The sequence below is a fragment of the Haliotis rufescens genome, unplaced genomic scaffold (assembly GCF_023055435.1).
Source record: "Haliotis rufescens isolate VD_foot unplaced genomic scaffold, xgHalRufe1.0.p SCAF_7, whole genome shotgun sequence".
Taxonomy (NCBI): Eukaryota; Metazoa; Mollusca; class Gastropoda; order Lepetellida; family Haliotidae; genus Haliotis; species Haliotis rufescens.
The window spans coordinates 47,636,498-47,655,331 of NW_025964361.1; the positions used below are offsets into that span (position 1 = coordinate 47,636,498).

Here is an 18,834-nt window from a genome sequence, read left to right on the forward strand (position 1 = left end):
GTTCACCTGTCTCGCACAACACCTCATGGGTAGTATCACTTGTTTGACAAGATGTGGACCATGGTCAGATAGTCTAGCAGTTGATGTGTTCACCTGTCTGGCACAACACCTAGACTGGTCCTCTAATGGGTAGTATCACTTATTTGACAAGATGTGGACCATGGTCAGAAAGTCTAGCAGTTAATGTGTTCACTCGTTATGCACAACACTTAGGCTGGTCCCCTAATGGGTAGTATCACTTATTTGACAAGATGTGGACCATGGTCAGAAAGTCTAGCAGTTGATGTGTTCACTCGTTATGCACAACACTTAGGCTGGTCCCCTAATGGGAACACTCTTTGAAACCCTGTTGTATGTCTTGCCAGGTTATATGGTGACAGTACTGCTAATAGCAGCATACAATGCACTCATACGCTCACTATCTTTACTGTCTCCACTTAATGAATACATTCTATTTATGTTGACAGTGGTTAAGTGATTTTAGAAATTTGGTGGAACATAAAAAAAAAATTGCGTTGTTGGACATCATTAATTGAGTTTGATCTAAAATACTTCCATGATGATGATGATGATGATGAAGAAGATCATAAAGAAATAAATGGTTCCAGATAAACTCTACCTAAACCTCAACAGTCTGGAACAGCACCTCTGTCAACATCAGACCTTGCTGAATTCAACACACGGTGGAAAGCACATTTCTTGAACATGCCATACCATGTGTAATCACTACCTAGACTCAGATTGGTGCATAAGCAATTTTGGACAGTGCATTTTGTGGCATTGTCACCATTTGGGTATTATTCATGTTGATGATACTTTTTAGTGTTGTTATTATTATCGTTGCTGTGTGTTGCAGAGGATTATTCAAGCTGGAGTCATGACAGAGAGTGTGTATCCAAGTGACAGTTGCCATGACGACACCCTCAACCACTCCCTCCAGACATGCACAGACAGCATACTTCACATATCACCACCTCTGTCTAGGGGGCGCCACACATGGGGCGACGTCTCTCATACCAATACACCCTCAGCCCCAGCAGGGAAAGTGTGGGGCTAGAACTGTCAGCAGAGCCTTGTGTCCAAGTGTCTCCATCATTTATGAAGATTACCTTCTGCCTGTATAAACATGCTGGCTTATGTTAACCTTATGTGAATAGTCCATTAGAGAAAGAATATTTACACCAACCTAGTGATAGATTTACACCAGGAACAAAAAAACAACTTTCAGTAATCTTGGCTAAAAACAGTAATCAAATTTCTGAAATTTGAATTTTTTATTGCTTTGAGGGTAAATGTCTAGTGAGATTTGTGAAGGCATTGATGGGATTATTTCACAAGGAACACTGTTGACAATGCTTCTGAATAATTTAACCTGCCATTTGCCGTTATTGAAGTCATCAGAAGTAGAGCACTCGGTGCTGACTCATGATTTTTTGAATAGCTGCACGATGTTGATGTGTGGAATGTCAGTATTCACTTGTTAACTCTCGACACAGTGGATGTTTCAATGGTACAAACTTAGGATTTGAACACCTTGTCTACAGTATGGACTGAGGTCGGCTTGTCTCCTCTAGAGTTGATTACCTGTATCTCCCAATCTTGGAGCAGGTCACACACAACACTTCAATGTAAATGAAAGACATTTTGACAATACAAAATTTCTTTTTCATCATATTTTCTGCACAGTGAACTGGTTCGTGAGTTGTCCATTTTAAGGTTTTCATATGATTTTTAGGTGTTTATTTACGAGAGATGAGAATGCTTCTATATCCAGTTGAGCGTTGAATATTACATATATCTATTCATATATTGCTGCAATATAGGTACAATATGTACTATCAAAGATTGTTTATAGGAGCATGGCACAAATATCACACATGCTACAACTATCTGAAAAATAATATTAGTGAAATGATATATCTCTGTAATTTTTCAAATCAAGACTTCCTTCATTTTAGTTCTTGTTTATCTAGTTAGGCACTGAAACATCTGTCAGACAAGTACCAATCAGTGATTTGAACAAAAACTGAGCTTTGTATTGTATATTTCTGAAGCTGTACCTTTTGAAATAAGAACCACAGACAATGATGCTTGATAGCAGTGTCCTGATTCTGATAGCGATGACTTTGTTTCTAACACTGGTTCCTGTACATGTTGCTTTATACAGCTCATTCAGACATCGTGATGTGTGTGTGAGATTGAGATACATCACATAGTTACTAGCTTTTGCTTTATTTTCACCCACAATCTCATTAAAATCAGATCTTAGTTCTCGCTACCGCTAAACAAAGATCTGAGGACATCCAATTCAGGTCACGTCAGACCGACCTTGCGTGAACTTCGACCGACCAATGGAATGACCAATCAGAAGGCAGCTTTCTCAAGCTTTACGGCACTAATTTCAAATTGGCGACTATGCTTCGAAACATATTTTGACAAATTCTCGATTACAAATTTGAAACCTGACAAAAGAACATTCTGGAATGGCTAATAGATGGTCTAAATTGTATGGATTCAGTGGTTAAACCCGTAACTATCGTTCGGAGTTAATGTTTTCGAGGTTGCATTATTAGAAATCACATTCCGACTGTCACTTTCATAATCTGGTAAGCGATGCTCTGATTGGTCGGATGAAAGGTCGTTCTGACGTGACCCCTAATGGGATGTCCTCAGATCTTTGTTTAGCGGTATCGAGAACTAAGATCTGATTTTAATGAGATTGTTTTCACCCAGTGATTGGAATGCTGAGATCTTTAACATTCTCACTTTATTATCATGCACAGTTTGTTTTTCATCTATATTTCAAGCATGTATCTGTGACTATGCATTTAGCACTTCAGTCTGTAGATGAAGACACAATGCTGGTTCATTTAGCTTCAAAATCACGGTCTACGATATTACTCTGATTCCTCGAAATATATTCACATAAAAAAAGAAGACTTTTTTTAATCTTGGTTTACGAATCTGGCGACTTCAAAACATTGAAATGTGAAAAAAACAAAACAATGAAAAGCAGTGTTATTTCTATTTGCTGACCAGAAATAAGTAATATGTTAAAAATAGCTTAATTACTGTGGCTATCAACATAAATAAGATATCTAAAATGCAATCATTAACACCTGTTGATAATTTATCTTAAAAACTTTGATAAACAATGAATCACGCCAGACCTGTATCTATGATGGAAGAGGGGAAACTCTAAACATTCCCAATTGCTCCTGGCCCCCACTTTCTTTCCCTACCTACTTAACATTTTGAGGAAATGAAAAACAAATATTTGAAATTTAAATTTTTATTGTAATTGTTTTTATCTACTCATCTGTATTTTTGGGCCAGAAATCTGTAACCCCCAAAGAAGAGAAAATCTGGCCTGAGGGAACATGTTTGGCATGGTAATATATACATACGACAGAGATGGTTAGAGCTTTGTGGCAGATACACCTCTGATACATTTCTCTCATTGACTTAGTGTTTGATGTGAAGTATCCAGAATTGAATATAAGTCTTTCTGTTCCTTCACCATCAGTATACAAGCCTCATACCTTCAACTCCGAGGTGTATCCAAAAGTGGAATTGTTTGTTTACAGTTATCACTCATGATTGATTCTTGGTATTTTGAATAGACATACAATGCTTACTCACGGTCTGGATTTCACAAAGACCCACTGAAAGTCTGAGAAAGACTGGAGCTGATTCTGTTATGGAGGATAATGTATTGATGTTGAATGAACAAGGTTTTAGTGGCTGAATAGTTCATTGATAATCTATAACGGATCTAATTGTGGGAGTTGTGATACTAGGTAGACAGCATTGTTGTGATTGTCTGCTATGGGAGTACACCGTTTTAAACATTATACCTGTTTTACTTACTTCTTGGCCTTGCTTTTATGGTTTTATTTTGTGTATATAAGCCAGTGACTGAAACACCGGGATACCAAGTGGTGCTTCGTTTTGCCAGAGTATTTTGGTCATGTTAGTGTCATGACGGAGACTGATTGGGTATGATTATCAGGAAATGAAATGTGATATAACATGTACATATAATTTATTAAATTTTTATCACTTCAGAGCTTGTATAATTCAGTCCTATGTTATTGAGGTTGTGTGTAGGGAGAAGTGAAATATTTTATAGCAGGAATATCTGTTGTACTCTTTACTGAGGCCTGGTTTTATGTTTCATTGTATATTTGGAAGTTTGATTTTAACATAGGTTTTAGTGGACAGCCTTGAAAGAACATGAATATTTTGTATTTTATTAATAGCATAATGATCTCTAACATAATATTAAGTCAAATATTTGAGAACTAGATTGTCACAATATGGTAACTCATGATCCAGTATGTATTGTGATACTTGAGGGTTGATAAGGCATGATGGTAATATGAAATTTGCACTGTTTTTGCATGAAATTCTCAATTTTCCAGACTGCCTAGCACTTTGCTATCAACTAGTTTGTGTTTAGCTCCCATGAGTGTTGAATTCAGGCTTGTTCTTGCAGTCTTATGCAGTCCAGTTTTGCATCATGTTTTGTTGGGGGAAGATAAGGCTAGCATCAGTTTTCATGCTAGGTTTTCTCAAAGCTTCATAAATACTACTTTTGAAATTCAATACAGAATTATTTATGACACTTGGTTAGGCATATCCTGTATCCAATCATCAGGTGTAAATTTGTGATACCTCCGTGAAATGTAACACCCCGACTGAAAACCATCCTTTCTCTGTAATGATATTGGGAGATTCCCGGGCTGACATGAGATGTTCTTGGAATGAATATGTTGATGTGGTAGAGAAAGGTCAGACTAAGATTATTCTAATTTTCCATGTGTGAAGTTACATGCATCACAAGAATAGTATGTTAATATACATACTTTAGAAACACACCCACAATTTGTTTGTACATGTAATTGGTTAGATTGCAAGGAAGGCTTGTGTGACACAAGAGATTTATCACCCCACCTATACTGTTAGCAAGCTTTATCACCCGGGTAGGGATTATTGGTAGTGTAGTCCTACATTAAAAGGAGTGGTAGGGTATACAATTTAAACACATATACTCGTAGGGTCAAATTCACACCCTCATATGCTTACCGGTAACATACAGGGTTCCTGTTCCACAAAGCGACCTTAGCGCTGTGATTGTCACAAGTCTGTGTTGAGAATGGTAGTATTGCTTTGTGGAACAGGCACAATGAGTATAGTTTAGTGACTAATACTTGGAATTTTGTACTATCACTGGACTTGTGTCATTCGACTGCATTGGGGCCTGTTATGTTTGTCAGTTCCATGCAGACAATAGGCCAAGCCCCCACCCAGTTTTCACCCTTGTTGGATCAGAAGCCTATTTCTCACCCAAAACTCTCTCCCACAGGAATATCACTAGGGTTAGATCAAGCGATATCTCCTACAATAAAATAGCAACATGATGCTTTGCAAGCCATTGTGATGTCACCAGTTACCATGATGTCACAATCAAATGACATCACTAATCTCTCAGCCTCTGAAGCTGTATCTGCATTATTTACAGTGACACCGGTTGTTACTGTTTATAAACAGAAAAAGTTGGAAGAATGGTTTTGGATGATAAGTAGAATCTCACCTTCGTGTCTTCCAATCCCAAATACATCAAGATTCTATGATAAAACCTTAAAATATCCTTGGCAAGCCATGGATATTAGTAAATTTGTCAACTTGTCTTGACATATTTGATGTCGGAAGGCACTTGTGTGAGAATATCAATATAATAGCAACATATCACAAGCTAAATCCAGAATGTAGATTATGTGATATTGGCAGTAGCATATATCGGTCAACAGATATGTTTAGGAAATCATACAGGTGATAAAATAAAAGTGACACTTAATACCAGGTAGACATAGAGACCGTGTGAAACAGAGGGACACTTTTGTCAATGTTAGGATAGATAGTGTGAAGTATAGGGATTTTTATGCATTTATTCGTATTTGGCATTTTTTTTATTAATTTAGGATATGGGACATAACACAGAAGGTATTTGTATTCAACCTGAAGTAATTCACGTGGTGCATGTTGTTTTTCAAAATGATCTGATTGTTGTTTTTTTATCTTTATAAAAGAAGTGTTTCATTTCATTAACCACGTTCAAAATCATTATATCAGTAGATTTAGCCCACTATAATCAAGGTTAAACATATATGTAGCATTAGATTTAGATTCACATCGCTGGTATTTAAGAGCAAATTATCTTTGTCTTCTAAAAAGCCAATAATTCATGAAAGGTTTGTTTTAGGGGACACAAGTAAGCTTGAAAATGTAGGTACCCCTCTGATTATCCCTGTAGACCCAGTATAGTCATTCTGATGGATTCTGGGTTAGAATAGGTCCCCATCAACCTGTGCTGGTTGTAAGAGGCAACCAAATGGATCGGGTGGTCAGCCATTGGTGACTTGGATGCAAGAGTGTCGTACCTTGACAGCTTGCAATATCGTCACTTTATTGTCTGGCCCAGATTATATCATTACAGGCTGCTGTCATTTAGCAGGAATAATGCCTCCTGGGGTATTAAACAGACAAACCATGGTACTGAAGCACAAGTGACACTGCAGAACCTACCTGTCAGTTGACACTGAACAACAGAACTCCCGTGATGCCAATCAGCACTGTGGAAGGATCTTGTCCAGTGTTGCCAAATAGAACCAGTTGATGTCAGTGTGATGTTTTGTGGTGCATTAGTTCATTGTCTGCAATGAGCAGTACAAGGGGTTTTATACAATAGGATGGAGACATGTCCTTAGTGGATTGGAAGCATTTATTTATATAAAATATTGATTGATTTATGATTCAACAGATCATATTCAGCTGAACACTGTCAGAAATACTGATTTCTCATGCCATTCTCAATAGTCGAGATATTGACATAAAAAGCAGTAGTTTAGGGTGTAACAAGCATTTTTCATGGTCCATAGCACAATTGCTTCATGATTTACAAGAGTCTATTTTTACACATAAATACTCAGTGTTGAGTCTAAACAACTGGGTTCTTGTAATTCTATATTTTATTATTGTACATAAGTTAGTGATGGTTAATGATGCAAGCGAGGCCCATCTGTGTTTGTACCTGCACATCAATACAAACACTGGAATGCTTTTACCAACACAATCAACATGTTTGTCCTTTCACCGCTTTCACATCATGTGAATGTTATTAAAATTATATAATGATGAAACCAGGAGTCCTTATTTTTTCAAGAACTTTAGCATCACATTTGTAGTTTATACAATACAGGGTTGTTGTATTGTGTTGCTGGGAAGATTCTGTGAGTTGCCAGGAAGGTTGTGTGCGTTGCCAGGAAGGTTGTGTGAGTCGCCAGGAAGATTGTGTGAGCTGCCAGGAAGATTGTGTGAGCTGCCAGGAAGATTGTGTGAGTTGCCAGGAAGGTTGTGTGAGTCACCAGGAAGATTGTGTGGGTCGCCAGGAAGATTGTGTGAGTCGCCAGGAAGGTTGTGTGAGTTGCCAGGAAGGTTGTGTGAGTTGCCAGGAAGGTTGTGTGAGTCACCAGGAAGATTGTGTGAGTCGCCAGGAAGGTTGTGTGAGTTGCCAGGAAGGTTGTGTGAGTTGCCAGGAAGGTTGTGTGAGTCGCCAGGAAGGTTGTGTGAGTTTCCAGGAAGATTGTGTGAGTTGCCAGGAAGGTTGTGTGAGTCGCCAGGAAGGTTGTGTGAGTTGCCAGGAAGATTGTGTGAGTTGCCAGGAAGGTTGTGTGAGTCGCCAGGAAGGTTGTGTGAGTTGCCAGGAAGATTGTGTGAGTTGCCAGGAAGGTTGTGTGCATAGCAGGGAAGGTTGTGAGAGTTGCCAGGAAGATTGTGTGAGTTGCCAGGAAGATTGTGTGCGTTGCCAGGAAGGTTGTGTGAGTTGCCAGGAAGGTTGTGTGAGTCACCAGGAAGATTGTGTGAGTCGCCAGGAAGATTGTGTGAGTTGCCAGGAAGATTGTGTGAGTTGCCAGGAAGGTTGTGTGAGTTGCCAGGAAGGTTGTGTGAGTCACCAGGAAGATTGTGTGAGTCGCCAGGAAGATTGTGTGAGTTGCCAGGAAGATTGTGTGAGTTGCCAGGAAGGTTGTGTGAGTTGCCAGGAAGGTTGTGTGAGTTGCCAGGAAGGTTGTGCGAGTCGCCAGGAAGGTTGTGCGAGTTGCCAGGAAGATTGTGTGAGTTGCCAGGAAGGTTGTGTGAGTCGCCAGGAAGGTTGTGTGAGTTGCCAGGAAGATTGTGTGAGTTGCCAGGAAGGTTGTGTGAGTCGCCAGGAAGGTTGTGTGAGTTGCCAGGAAGGTTGTGTGCATAGCAGGGAAGGTTGTGTGCATAGCAGGGAAGGTTGTGAGAGTTGCCAGGAAGATTGTGTGAGTTGCCAGGAAGATTGTGTGCGTTGCCAGGAAGGTTGTGTGAGTTGCCAGGAAGGTTGTGTGAGTCGCCAGGAAGATTGTGTGAGTTGCCAGGAAGGTTGTGTGAGTTGCCAGGAAGATTGTGTGAGTTGCCAGGAAGGTTGTGTGAGTTGCCAGGAAGATTGTGTGAGTTGCCAGGAAGATTGAGTGAGTCGCTAGGCAGATTATGTGAGTCGCCAGGAAGATTGTGTGAGTCACCAGGAAGGTTGTGTGCGTCACCAGGAAGGTTGTGTGAGTCGCCAGGAAGGTTGTGTGAGTTGCCAGGAAGATTGTGTGAGTTGCCAGGAAGGTTGTGTGCATAGCAGGGAAGGTTGTGAGAGTTGCCAGGAAGATTGTGTGCGTTGCCAGGAAGGTTGTGTGAGTTGCCAGGAAGGTTGTGTGAGTCGCCAGGAAGATTTTGTGAGTTGCCAGGAAGGTTGTGTGAGTTGCCAGGAAGATTGTGTGAGTTGCCAGGAAGGTTGTGTGAGTTGCCAGGAAGATTGTGTGAGTTGCCAGGAAGATTGAGTGAGTCGCCAGGAAGATTATGTGAGTCGCCAGGAAGATTGTGTGAGTCACCAGGAAGGTTGTGTGCGTCACCAGGAAGGTTGTGTGCGTCACCAAGATGGTTGTGTGCGTCACCAGGAAGGTTGTGTGCGTCACCAGGAAGGTTGTGTGTGTCACCAAGATGGTTGTGTACGTCACCAGGAAGGTAGTGTGCGTCACCAAGATGGTTGTGTGCGTCACCAAGATGGTTGTGTGCGTCACCAGGAAGGTAGTGTGCGTCACCAGGATGGTTGTGTGAGTCACCTTGAAGAGTGTGTGAGTCACCTTGAAGGTTGTGTGAGTCGACAGGATGGTTGTGTGCATCACCAGGAAGATTAAGTTGCCAGGAAGGTCAAGTGTGTCATCAGTAAGACGGTGACAGTGGGTCAGTACAATGTCCAAGAGAATGCCAGAAGTGATGGAGGTTTACAATTATTGTGACATCCCAGTCACTAGCACATCAAAGGTGACAATGGGACCCTACCTGGATTCGAACTCACAGCGTATGGGTCCTGAACCTAGTTGTGCCAACACTGGACCACCCATGTTCCTCACCGAGATAAACACAAGAAAATATGGACTGTTGAATTGTTTCTTAGGATGGGAAACTATAGACTACTTACAGATTGGTCTTACCTGTTGGTCAGGGGACGCTTTCTAGAGAACATGGTACATTCTTTCCGTCACAATTGGGTATATCATTTTACTCTATGAAGAAACCACAAAGTGACATGAGTTAAAGAAAAGCATCAGATGTTAAATTTTTTAAATGATTGAAATGTCCCTATTAGTCAGACAGTGGAGTAGGGATTATTAAGGTCAACACCCATATCTAAATGGGACTGTCCCAAACTAGACTCGGTTGATTTATTAAATTAAGTAAGTAGGGTATAGGTGGGAAGTCTTTTATTATTTGTAGATCTATGTATGACAGCATCATTGTGAGTTGGGTTTAACGCCGCTTTTAACAGTATTCCAGTTATATCGAGGCGTGTCAGCTTCAACTGGGAGGAAAGCCCAAAGTGACGCAGATCTCAGACATTTACCACTTCGGTGAAACCGACAAGCACGGGTATGGTGCTGACAAATCTAGAAACATAATTGGGGTGAACCGGGATTTGAACCCACAATCAAAGGTTTCTGCCGGCCCAAGGGACGCAATGCTGGACAGCGAATTGGGGCGCCTTAGACAGCTGGGTCACCCGTGCCCCCTTATGACATCAAGGCTTGTGTAAAATATTTTATTTAATCATCCTTGAAGAAGCTGTACATTATGTCGATATCTCATAAAAGAAACAAGCATGAAATACTCACATCCCCCGCCAATATGACATGTCCAGTTGTGTGCAATGCATTAGCTCCTGTGAACTATGCTCACTGGACCTTTTAGTAATCTTAGTACATGTAGTCTTGTTTTGCCATCTGCAGATTATGATAGAATATGTAACTGTATTTGTAATGAGTAAGGATGAGACATATGGACAAACAACTTCTTTATTACAATTAGGAGCAATGGTTTCAGTGTAGGTTCTAACACCGTTATCAAGCAAGTGAAGTACAGAGTATGGTTGACAAGAATATATGGTGTTTATACAGTTGAGTAGGTTTAAGATCAGTAACACTGTTGTATTTGTAATGAGTTGTGTTTCTGCATGAAGTTAGTCAGTTAATGCAACAACTGTGTCCATGACACTTTTGGAGGAACATACACTCAAGCAATCCAGAACTTACCAACAAGAAAAGGAAATTTATTCAATACTGTGAGATGACATAATGTGCCAAGTTTGGTTGCCATTGAAACTCGAAAAAATTATTATTTTTAAATCACAAACTATCACACCAGTTCACCACTAGACCTATCTATGTGCCAAGTATGGTGAAGAAATATGATACGGTTTTCAAGATCTGCTCTGGAAACGAGGACTACCACCATTTTCAGTCTAAATCAAAGTTGTTGCCATGGAAACTCAAAAAATTTTTTTTTTTTAAATCCCAAACTATCAAAAGGCATCAGTTCACCACTAGATCTATCTATGTGCCAAGTTTTGTGAAGAAATATGGTACGGTTTCAAGATCTGCTCCGGAAACGAGGACTACCGCCATTTTCAGTCTAAATCAAAGCCGTTGCCATGGAAACTCAAAAAATTTTTTTTTTTAAAATCCCAAACTATCAAAAGGCACCAGTTCACAACTAGACCTATCTATGTGCCAAGTTTGGTGAAGAAATATGGTACGGTTTTCAAGATCTGCTCCGGAAACGAAATGTGACGGACAGGACAGCACCCATTCCTATATCCCCCTTCCACTTCGTGGCGGGGGATAATAAATGACTTGTGGTCGTTGTTTATCATACAATAAAACTCTGCAGGGAGGATAAAGTGGCTTATTCTCCCTGCAGTCATTTATTTCTTAAGTATGGTTATATCTAGGGATTTTGCAAATAGTTTACAGAAAGCACTCTGTAAGAGATACTTTTATCTATAAATCTGAAGCTACCGAGTTTATTCTTGGCCAAAGGCACTTTTAAGAATACACTTACTAATTTATCTGAGAAAGCCTCAAAAGTATGTGATGCACGTTTGAACACAAACATCTTTTAAACTTTTTTTTATACATTCGATATTTTGGTAGCACCTGTAATAAATAATTGTAGTGGAAATTTGGGTGTGACATATTTCAGAAAAGTCTAGTCATTGACAATGAAATGTTCATTTTCTTAATATTCATATTAATGTGCCAAATCACATGGAATGTGGCTTAAAATGTGAAGGAATCAAGCTGTTTTTCTGTCACCAACTGTTGGACCAACCCATATAAATAAAGGTAATCTGTGCAATCAGTCACATAGTTTGTGGTTTCAAGCTGTCTGATGGGACATCTGACCAATGGGAGGGAGGACACCTTACAGCCCACACTTGCATACTTTACTGGGAGCATTTGTATGAACACACTAGTTAATTTTCTTCTGCATGTAGCCAATGAATTCACTAGCATGAGAAAGTACAGACTGCCTCAGTTTTCTTTGACACTTTTAACCCATCCCTTGAAAAAATGGGGAGCCGAGTTTGTCCACCATGTTGGTCAGGTGAATAAGTGTTAAGTGAAAAGTTGTTTCACTCATCAGTAACCATGTGTCTGGTATTCGTATTACAAGCATGGACGCTTGGGAAAGGGAGATAACTCTAGTATGGTGCACTTTGGACAGCAACTGATGAAGACAGATTGTGGAGTTGTTAGTGTTGACAGTGTACACATTTTATAGATATAGGGAGTGAGTTGGGTGTAAAGCCGCTTTTAACAGTATTCCAGTTATATCACTGCGTGTCAGCTTAATGTGGGAGGAAAGCCTGAAGTGATGCAGGTCTCAGATGTTTACCACTTCAGTGAAACCCACGAGCACGGGTATGGTGCTGACAAAACCTAGAAACACTCGGGGCGAACCAGGATTCGAACCCACAATCATAGGTTTCTGCAGTGCACAAGGGACGCAACTCTGCACAGTGAATTGCTGTGTCTTAGACTGGGCCACTCGTGCCCATTTTTTTTATATATAGATATAGACATCTCCTTGACAATTCTGATACAGGAATCCCGCCGTTGTAGCTCATGTGAAATAAGCAAGAAAACACAAATACGTTCTCCGACAGCTTTTATTTTTTCCCATGTACATAGTTTACACCGATTCGAGGACTGGTGGTTCATATCCCTCTGGCCGGGTCACTCCCTCGCCTCCCTCGGACGTCACGGGTTTGGAGGAGCCACCGCCACTACCCTCGCCATGGAGCTCCATGAGCTTGCCAACTGGAAAATACACATCCAGAGTTAGAGGGCAACACAAAGCTTCATTAACCACTTATTCAGAGGTAAAATATAGATTATTAATTTCCACAACACCAACTGCCTTCAAAGTCACTGGACACAAGGCAATTCTTCAACATGTTCAACGAGCTGTACCACTTTGTTGTAATACAATAAATAGTAGTGAGTGAGTGAATATGGTTTTACGCCAGTTTTAGCAATATTCCAGCAATATCACGGCGGGGGACACCAGAAATGGGCTTCACACATTGTACCCATGTCGGGAATCGACCCGGGTCTTCGGCGTGACGAGTGAACACTTTAACCACTAGGCTACCCGACCGCCCCTAATAAATAGTAATATGATATGATCTTCATGTTCACAGCAACATCAAAAAACGGTAACTTAGGGATATTTCTAGGGTGGGGATTTGTGCTCTTAGCCCCTTAATTTGAAAGAAAGGCCCACATTTTCAAATACAATTGGGCATTTTAACATTATGCTGTATGGGCAAGTGTGGATGTACCTCTGGAATATTTGAAATTTTCACATAAAGGACCCATGTTAGAAAATTCTTAAGAGTGAACCCTGGTTACTGATGCTGTACAAAATTGAGAGTTACGATTAGATGCATTCCATCATGGTAGATTTGAGTTAATTCACTTAACACTGGCTGATACCTCATGTACATAGCAACAGACTACTATTTCACAATTCATTTTCATACCATTTTACTCATATCAATAAATAACCCCACGATTCAATACATGGAACACGAGACATCAATGTTCAATAAATCATTACACCTCAATTATTTCACTCACATATACTCATGATGTGGTTTCTTTCATGGGCTGTGCAAAATATACAACTCAAAAGAAGTTAGGGATCACCTGGTTCTTTCATATTACAATAGTTAATCTCTCATGCCATGACAGATTAATATTACCAATATGAATGAATCGGGTGATCCTTAACTTCTTTTGAGTAGTATATATATACAGGGCTTACGTCTACATTTTAGGTTCGCAGATGTTCACATTCATAGAACATACCAGAACACGTATGTACACTGCTTCACATTTCCTGGATCCAATAATTCATTTGAATTTCACATTTCTGACCAACTATTAAATGACTTTCCCCAAGAACAAGAAAATATTATAAAAGAACCAACCATCAAACTTGGGCTTCTTGAGAACTTTGACCTTCCTGACGTAGACATCGTGGAGGGGGTAGATTCCCTGGCATGCCTTCTCAATGTCCTTGCCGATACTGTCGGGGATCCTGTTAATACACACAAACACAAGTGAGTGGACTTGGTGCAACACCATCACAGCAGTAGTAATGCTGCTTTACCCACACAATTGGCCAAACTGACCAATTGAAAGAGCTATTAATTTTACAAACATTTTGACACCCATTCCCATTTCACCGCTGATGCAGGCATATCCAGCATTATTCCAGCTATATATGGCGGCGGTCTGTACATAATCGAATCTGGAGCAGACAATCCAGCGATTGACATGAGCATCGATCCACACAATTGGGATACGATGACATGTATCAACCAAGTCAGCAAGTCTGACCACCCGATCCCATTAGTTGCGTCTTACGACAAGCATGGGTTGATGAAGACCCAGTGTTAGAAATTGGCACTAGTCATGTAGTCCTTGCCAAACTGCCCATTAGTTAAGGTATCATAAGGACTAGTAGAACTTTGCCATTTATGGGGGTTTTGCTTACTTGTTATCATTGTAAGGACTAGAGGACTAAAAGTGTTAAGTTTCTACCGCTGAAGACCTACTCTAACCTGGATCTTCACGGGTTTCCAGCTACATAAAAAGCTATACCTTTGCAGTCACTCCTAATTTAGGCCTCAGACAAAGATTCAGTGGGTTAGGCAAATCCTCAAGAAGTCATTCAGCGTGGTGCACGAATGTCATCACTGGCCAGGTGCAAGATGATGTAAAAATATGTTGCTGCAGTCAGTAATATTTCAGTCATATTAAAGCGACCTATAAATAACTGAGTGTGGACAAGGCAAATGAAAGGTTGCCAGCACAAGCACTGATCCACCCCCACTGGGGCGAGCCGCCATTCGCACAATTTAACCTCCCAAAGTTGATTTTTATTCCAAGCATATGGTTACTGGGAACCAGTCCTGTCCATTAATCTCCCACGGTAAGATACTTCGGTGGGAGTCATCAATACAACATTTAATCTCAAAATCAGCATTCCAACTTACAGCTTGTTTACAACTTCTTTCATGTCATTGGCGGTGATTTCTCGGCCAACGATCTCAAGCATCTTCTTGCGGATAGCTTTGATCTGGAACCAATACATGAAAAACTAATTTCACAAGTGCACCGACGTACCTCAAAACGGCTTCTCAAAACCAAGCAATTTTTTTACTACTTACAATGTTTAATGAAGTGATTCCAAATACTTATTTCCTGATGGTCAAAGTTATCAAGATAAGAAAACATATTTCATTAAGAACATACTTTCTGGATCAAACAGTACTTGTCCTTACGAACAATTTTCAACTCAATTCATCCCGTACAATATGGACTAGGGATAGCCGCAAAAGTGCTGATGCAGCACAAAACAATATTCACTGGCACAAACATAGCATACTAGACTGGAAGAAATCTTATCAGACAAGGGATTTGGCTAAGTGGTAAGATTGTAGATTGCAAAACAAGGAAGATGTTTTCCCACCACTCACCTGTGTGTGCTGGGCATAGCATGTCTTTTTCACTTGGTTGGCCCTCTTCTTGGTGAAACCAATGCAGAAAATCCTCAACAAGTAACCATCAGTTGTCTTCACATCCAGATGAGCCTCAATCAAAGTCTGAAACAGACAACAGTATGATAATCATAAATCAGGAAGACTAATCTATCAGCAACTTATCAAACTCAAAATATCAAAATACTTTGGAGTGAGTGAGTGAGTGAGTGAGTGAGTATGGTTTTACGCCGCTTTTAGCAATATTCCAGCAATATCGCGACGGGGACACCAGAAATGGGCTTCACACATTGTACCCATGTCGGGAATCAAACCCGGGTCTTCGGCGTGACTAGCTAACGCTTTAACCACTAGGCTACCTGACCGCCCAAAATACTTCGGAAGTTGGTTTTTCAATATTACTCTGCACACATGGAGCACATTTCCATGATTTTCACTAGTATAGCCATTGGTCACGGAGCTATTCGTCAGAAACCATGGTTTGTTGGAACAGGTCTCTTCACAACCCCCCTCCTCCCATGTTACTCACCTGCCATTTCTTCACCATGGAGCAGAGCTTGTCTCGTGTAAGATCCATGCCGTGGAAGTTAGTCAGGACATTACGGCCCTGAACATCTTCGGCAATCAGCTTGAATTTTCTAAAGGTCACCTCATCGTTCTGAAGGTCAGCTAAGGACACCTCAAACACACGACCCTTAAGTCCATCGGAGGCAATTTCTAAAACAAAATCATCAATATGATTAGCATGATTGAAAATAGTAAATTCTATCTATTCAAGAGCTGCAACATTGTGGGACAAGTTATGAAAAAACACAATTCTCAATATTTTCATATTTGTACTAATCTAATGGATTCATTAGACTTCTTAATTCAGAATTATATTTGGACACTAGTTTCCAATGTTCTAATGCAAATATATATCAGGATATATTTCCATGCATATTACAAGTCCATGTGATGCAGTGTCTGAACATTCTTGTAATCTGACCAAGGTCCATCATAGGAAACAGTAGCACAATCATGATAATCAGTTAGCAACTTTAAAAAGCCTCAGACAAAGATTCAGTGGGTTAGGCAAATCCTCAAGAAAGGTTCAGCGTGGTGCACGAATGTCATCACTGGCTATGAAGATGCTGACTGCAGGAGGGGTAACATGCCCATGTGCATGGTTTACAAATAAATGATTTACACAGATCGTCAGTCATGTTACACTTTCATTTTCTTCTCCCCTTTAAAGAATTGGTCTAACAATTCATAGTACTAGTCAGTTGACATAAGGCTGACGAAGTGTAATGACATTTAGTTTTACAAGGTAGATGCTCCTTGAAGTACATAACAATGGCCAAATTAATTGGAAATGGAGCAAGTCTCTTTTTAAAACATTATTCTCCCAGATCAATAGTTAACAGAAATGTAATACTGAATATAAATAAGCAAAATCATGAGGTACTGAAAGTGCTTCATACAGAGTTATTCTCTGGCATCAGATGAATCCATTTCAACATGTTCAATCCATAGACTAAGTTATGGCTATATAAATTCTGATTTACAGTATGCATCAAAATCTTATGGAACTACTCAAATGCTCATGTTTTTGAGGCCACAGCTAAAAGCATGTATCTTTAACATATTTAAAATGTTGAAAACATTCATTCATGGTTTGTACATATAATCTTGCTGGACCACTTCTCACTAAACAGAATTGCATATAATTTTAATAGGCAATCCAGATGCTGGAAGGCATATGCACTATAAAATGTATGATACAGTTTGGATCTGTATTGAATCTTCCATTTTAAGTGTTAAAAGATCAGGGGCCATATCATTTGGCATATGAAATCTCTTACCAGAAACATGCAAGCAAACATATTAGAGTGCAATAATCACAATTCACATTGATCACAATGTCAACCAAGGGCCTCAGACAAAGATTCAGTGGGTTAGGCAAATCCTCAAGAAGTCATTCAGCGTGGTGCACGAATGTCATCACTGGCCAGGAATAAAATAACTTCACACGAACATATCAAAACCTAAGAATTGGGTCAATTTCAAATAATTTTCACACACCTATTATACCTGATATTGCCTTTTACACTAGACATTAATGTGATAAACATGGAAAGTATTGAGAGTGAAAACTTTCATACTTGTTCCTTGTGTTCTTGTAACCAAGGTTTTGCCAATCTGGCGTACAGCAAACATAGAAGGGGCCTTCACATCATACCAGTCTTTCTTTGCGAAGGGATCAACTCTGGAAAGAAAAGCAAGGTCAGTTACAACAATGTACATGATGTAGGTTTAAACTTTGGCATAACTATGTCAAGTCTTTCCCTTTGATGATGGAATATGACAACATTAAGTCTTCCAGTTACATTATAACATGACTTCACTATCGAGATACAGTGTTGCAACAAACAGGGTTTGAGATCGGTCCATTATTTGGGACATTGACTGTCATCCAAAATGTTCTGAAGTGAGTGATTATGGTTTTGCACCGCTTAAGCAAACTTCCTACAATATCATGGCAGAGAAACATAATGATATTGAAGAATATAGACGTTATATCAAATATCACAATAACATAAACGTCCTAATGCCATTTAGCTCTTGCAAAACACTGAAAAGATATTGTCTTTGCTTCTCCAAGATATTGGTGTACTTCCTCGACATAAAATCTGTAAATGCATACATACTCTGAAACAAATCGTAAACTAACAGTTGCATATATTGACTGGGACAGCCTGCAATATGACCACGAGTCTTATGCGGTACGAAAGAACCTTGTCTGCAGCACTTATTTTACCTAACATTGATGGCCAAATAATTAAATGAAATGATAAATCTCACGTTCTTTATTTCCACCCTGAACCCCCCAATTATCATAAAAGTCCAACAAAACTAACAATATTTCATTAACTTTTCCAATGCCAATTCATTGTTAACTTGATAGATTGGCCTTAGTCTGTAACGTGTGAAGTAGATGATTACAATTGACTTTTAATGAGATTCTGACAATCGTATCAATGTGCCATGGTTGGGTTTTTTATATTCGAACAGATATATCCACCCAGTTGATATTTCAAGACTCGCTAATGTTAAACGAAACTCATGTGCGATGTGAGGGGTACCGCCTCCAATCCACCAAAAGCGGGTATATAATGCAGACATCGCGGATTCATTATCATTTGATTTATTTATGAATGGTGGTGTTATTCAACAGATATAAAATCGCAAACGTACGCCTTCTTCTTGGCACCCTTTTTGCCTCCTTTAGTCAGTCGTTTATTTTTACCGACCGCCATGGTGGCCAAATGTTGTAAAGAGGAAGTTTAGAAAAGACCGAGAAGCATTGTGGG

General features: G+C 39.8%; 2 protein-coding genes across 7 annotated transcripts in view; one reads left to right on the forward strand and one right to left on the reverse strand.

Moving 5' to 3' along the window:
• LOC124143688 (FHF complex subunit HOOK interacting protein 1B-like) overlaps window positions 1-2,362 on the forward strand; it is a 55,659-nt gene extending 53,297 nt beyond the window's left edge. For all 6 annotated transcript variants that reach the window (XM_046512736.2, XM_046512734.2, XM_046512737.2 and 3 more), the window contains one exon: window positions 857-2,362. Coding sequence is in view for 5 of the 6 variants with exons in the window: in XM_046512734.2 (XP_046368690.2) it covers window positions 857-881 (25 nt within the window). In the remaining variant the exon portion in view is untranslated. The remainder of the gene's footprint in view (window positions 1-856) is intronic.
• A 10,197-nt stretch (window positions 2,363-12,559) lies between these two features.
• On the reverse strand, window positions 12,560-18,834 carry LOC124143690 (40S ribosomal protein S3a). The gene is made up of 7 exons (XM_046512743.2): window positions 18,719-18,834; window positions 17,626-17,729; window positions 16,008-16,195; window positions 15,458-15,583; window positions 14,975-15,057; window positions 13,904-14,013; window positions 12,560-12,728 (listed from the first exon to the last, which is right to left on the reverse strand). The coding sequence occupies exons 1-7, from the start codon at window positions 18,778-18,780 to the stop codon at window positions 12,601-12,603; spliced, it is 801 nt and encodes a 266-aa protein (XP_046368699.1). The 5' UTR covers window positions 18,781-18,834; the 3' UTR covers window positions 12,560-12,600.

Excerpts from the sequence above, each read along its gene's own strand:
- LOC124143690 (XM_046512743.2), bottom strand. The coding sequence starts at position 18,780 with ATGGCGGTCGGTAAAAATAAACGACTGACTAAAGGAGGCAAAAAGGGT. Across the intron at positions 15,584-16,007 it reads CCATGGTGAAGAAATGGCAG|ACTTTGATTGAGGCTCATCT; the intron begins GTGAGTAACATG and ends TGTCTGTTTCAG. Across the intron at positions 12,729-13,903 it reads CAAGAAGCCCAAGTTTGATG|TTGGCAAGCTCATGGAGCTC; the intron begins GTTGGTTCTTTT and ends TGTATTTTCCAG.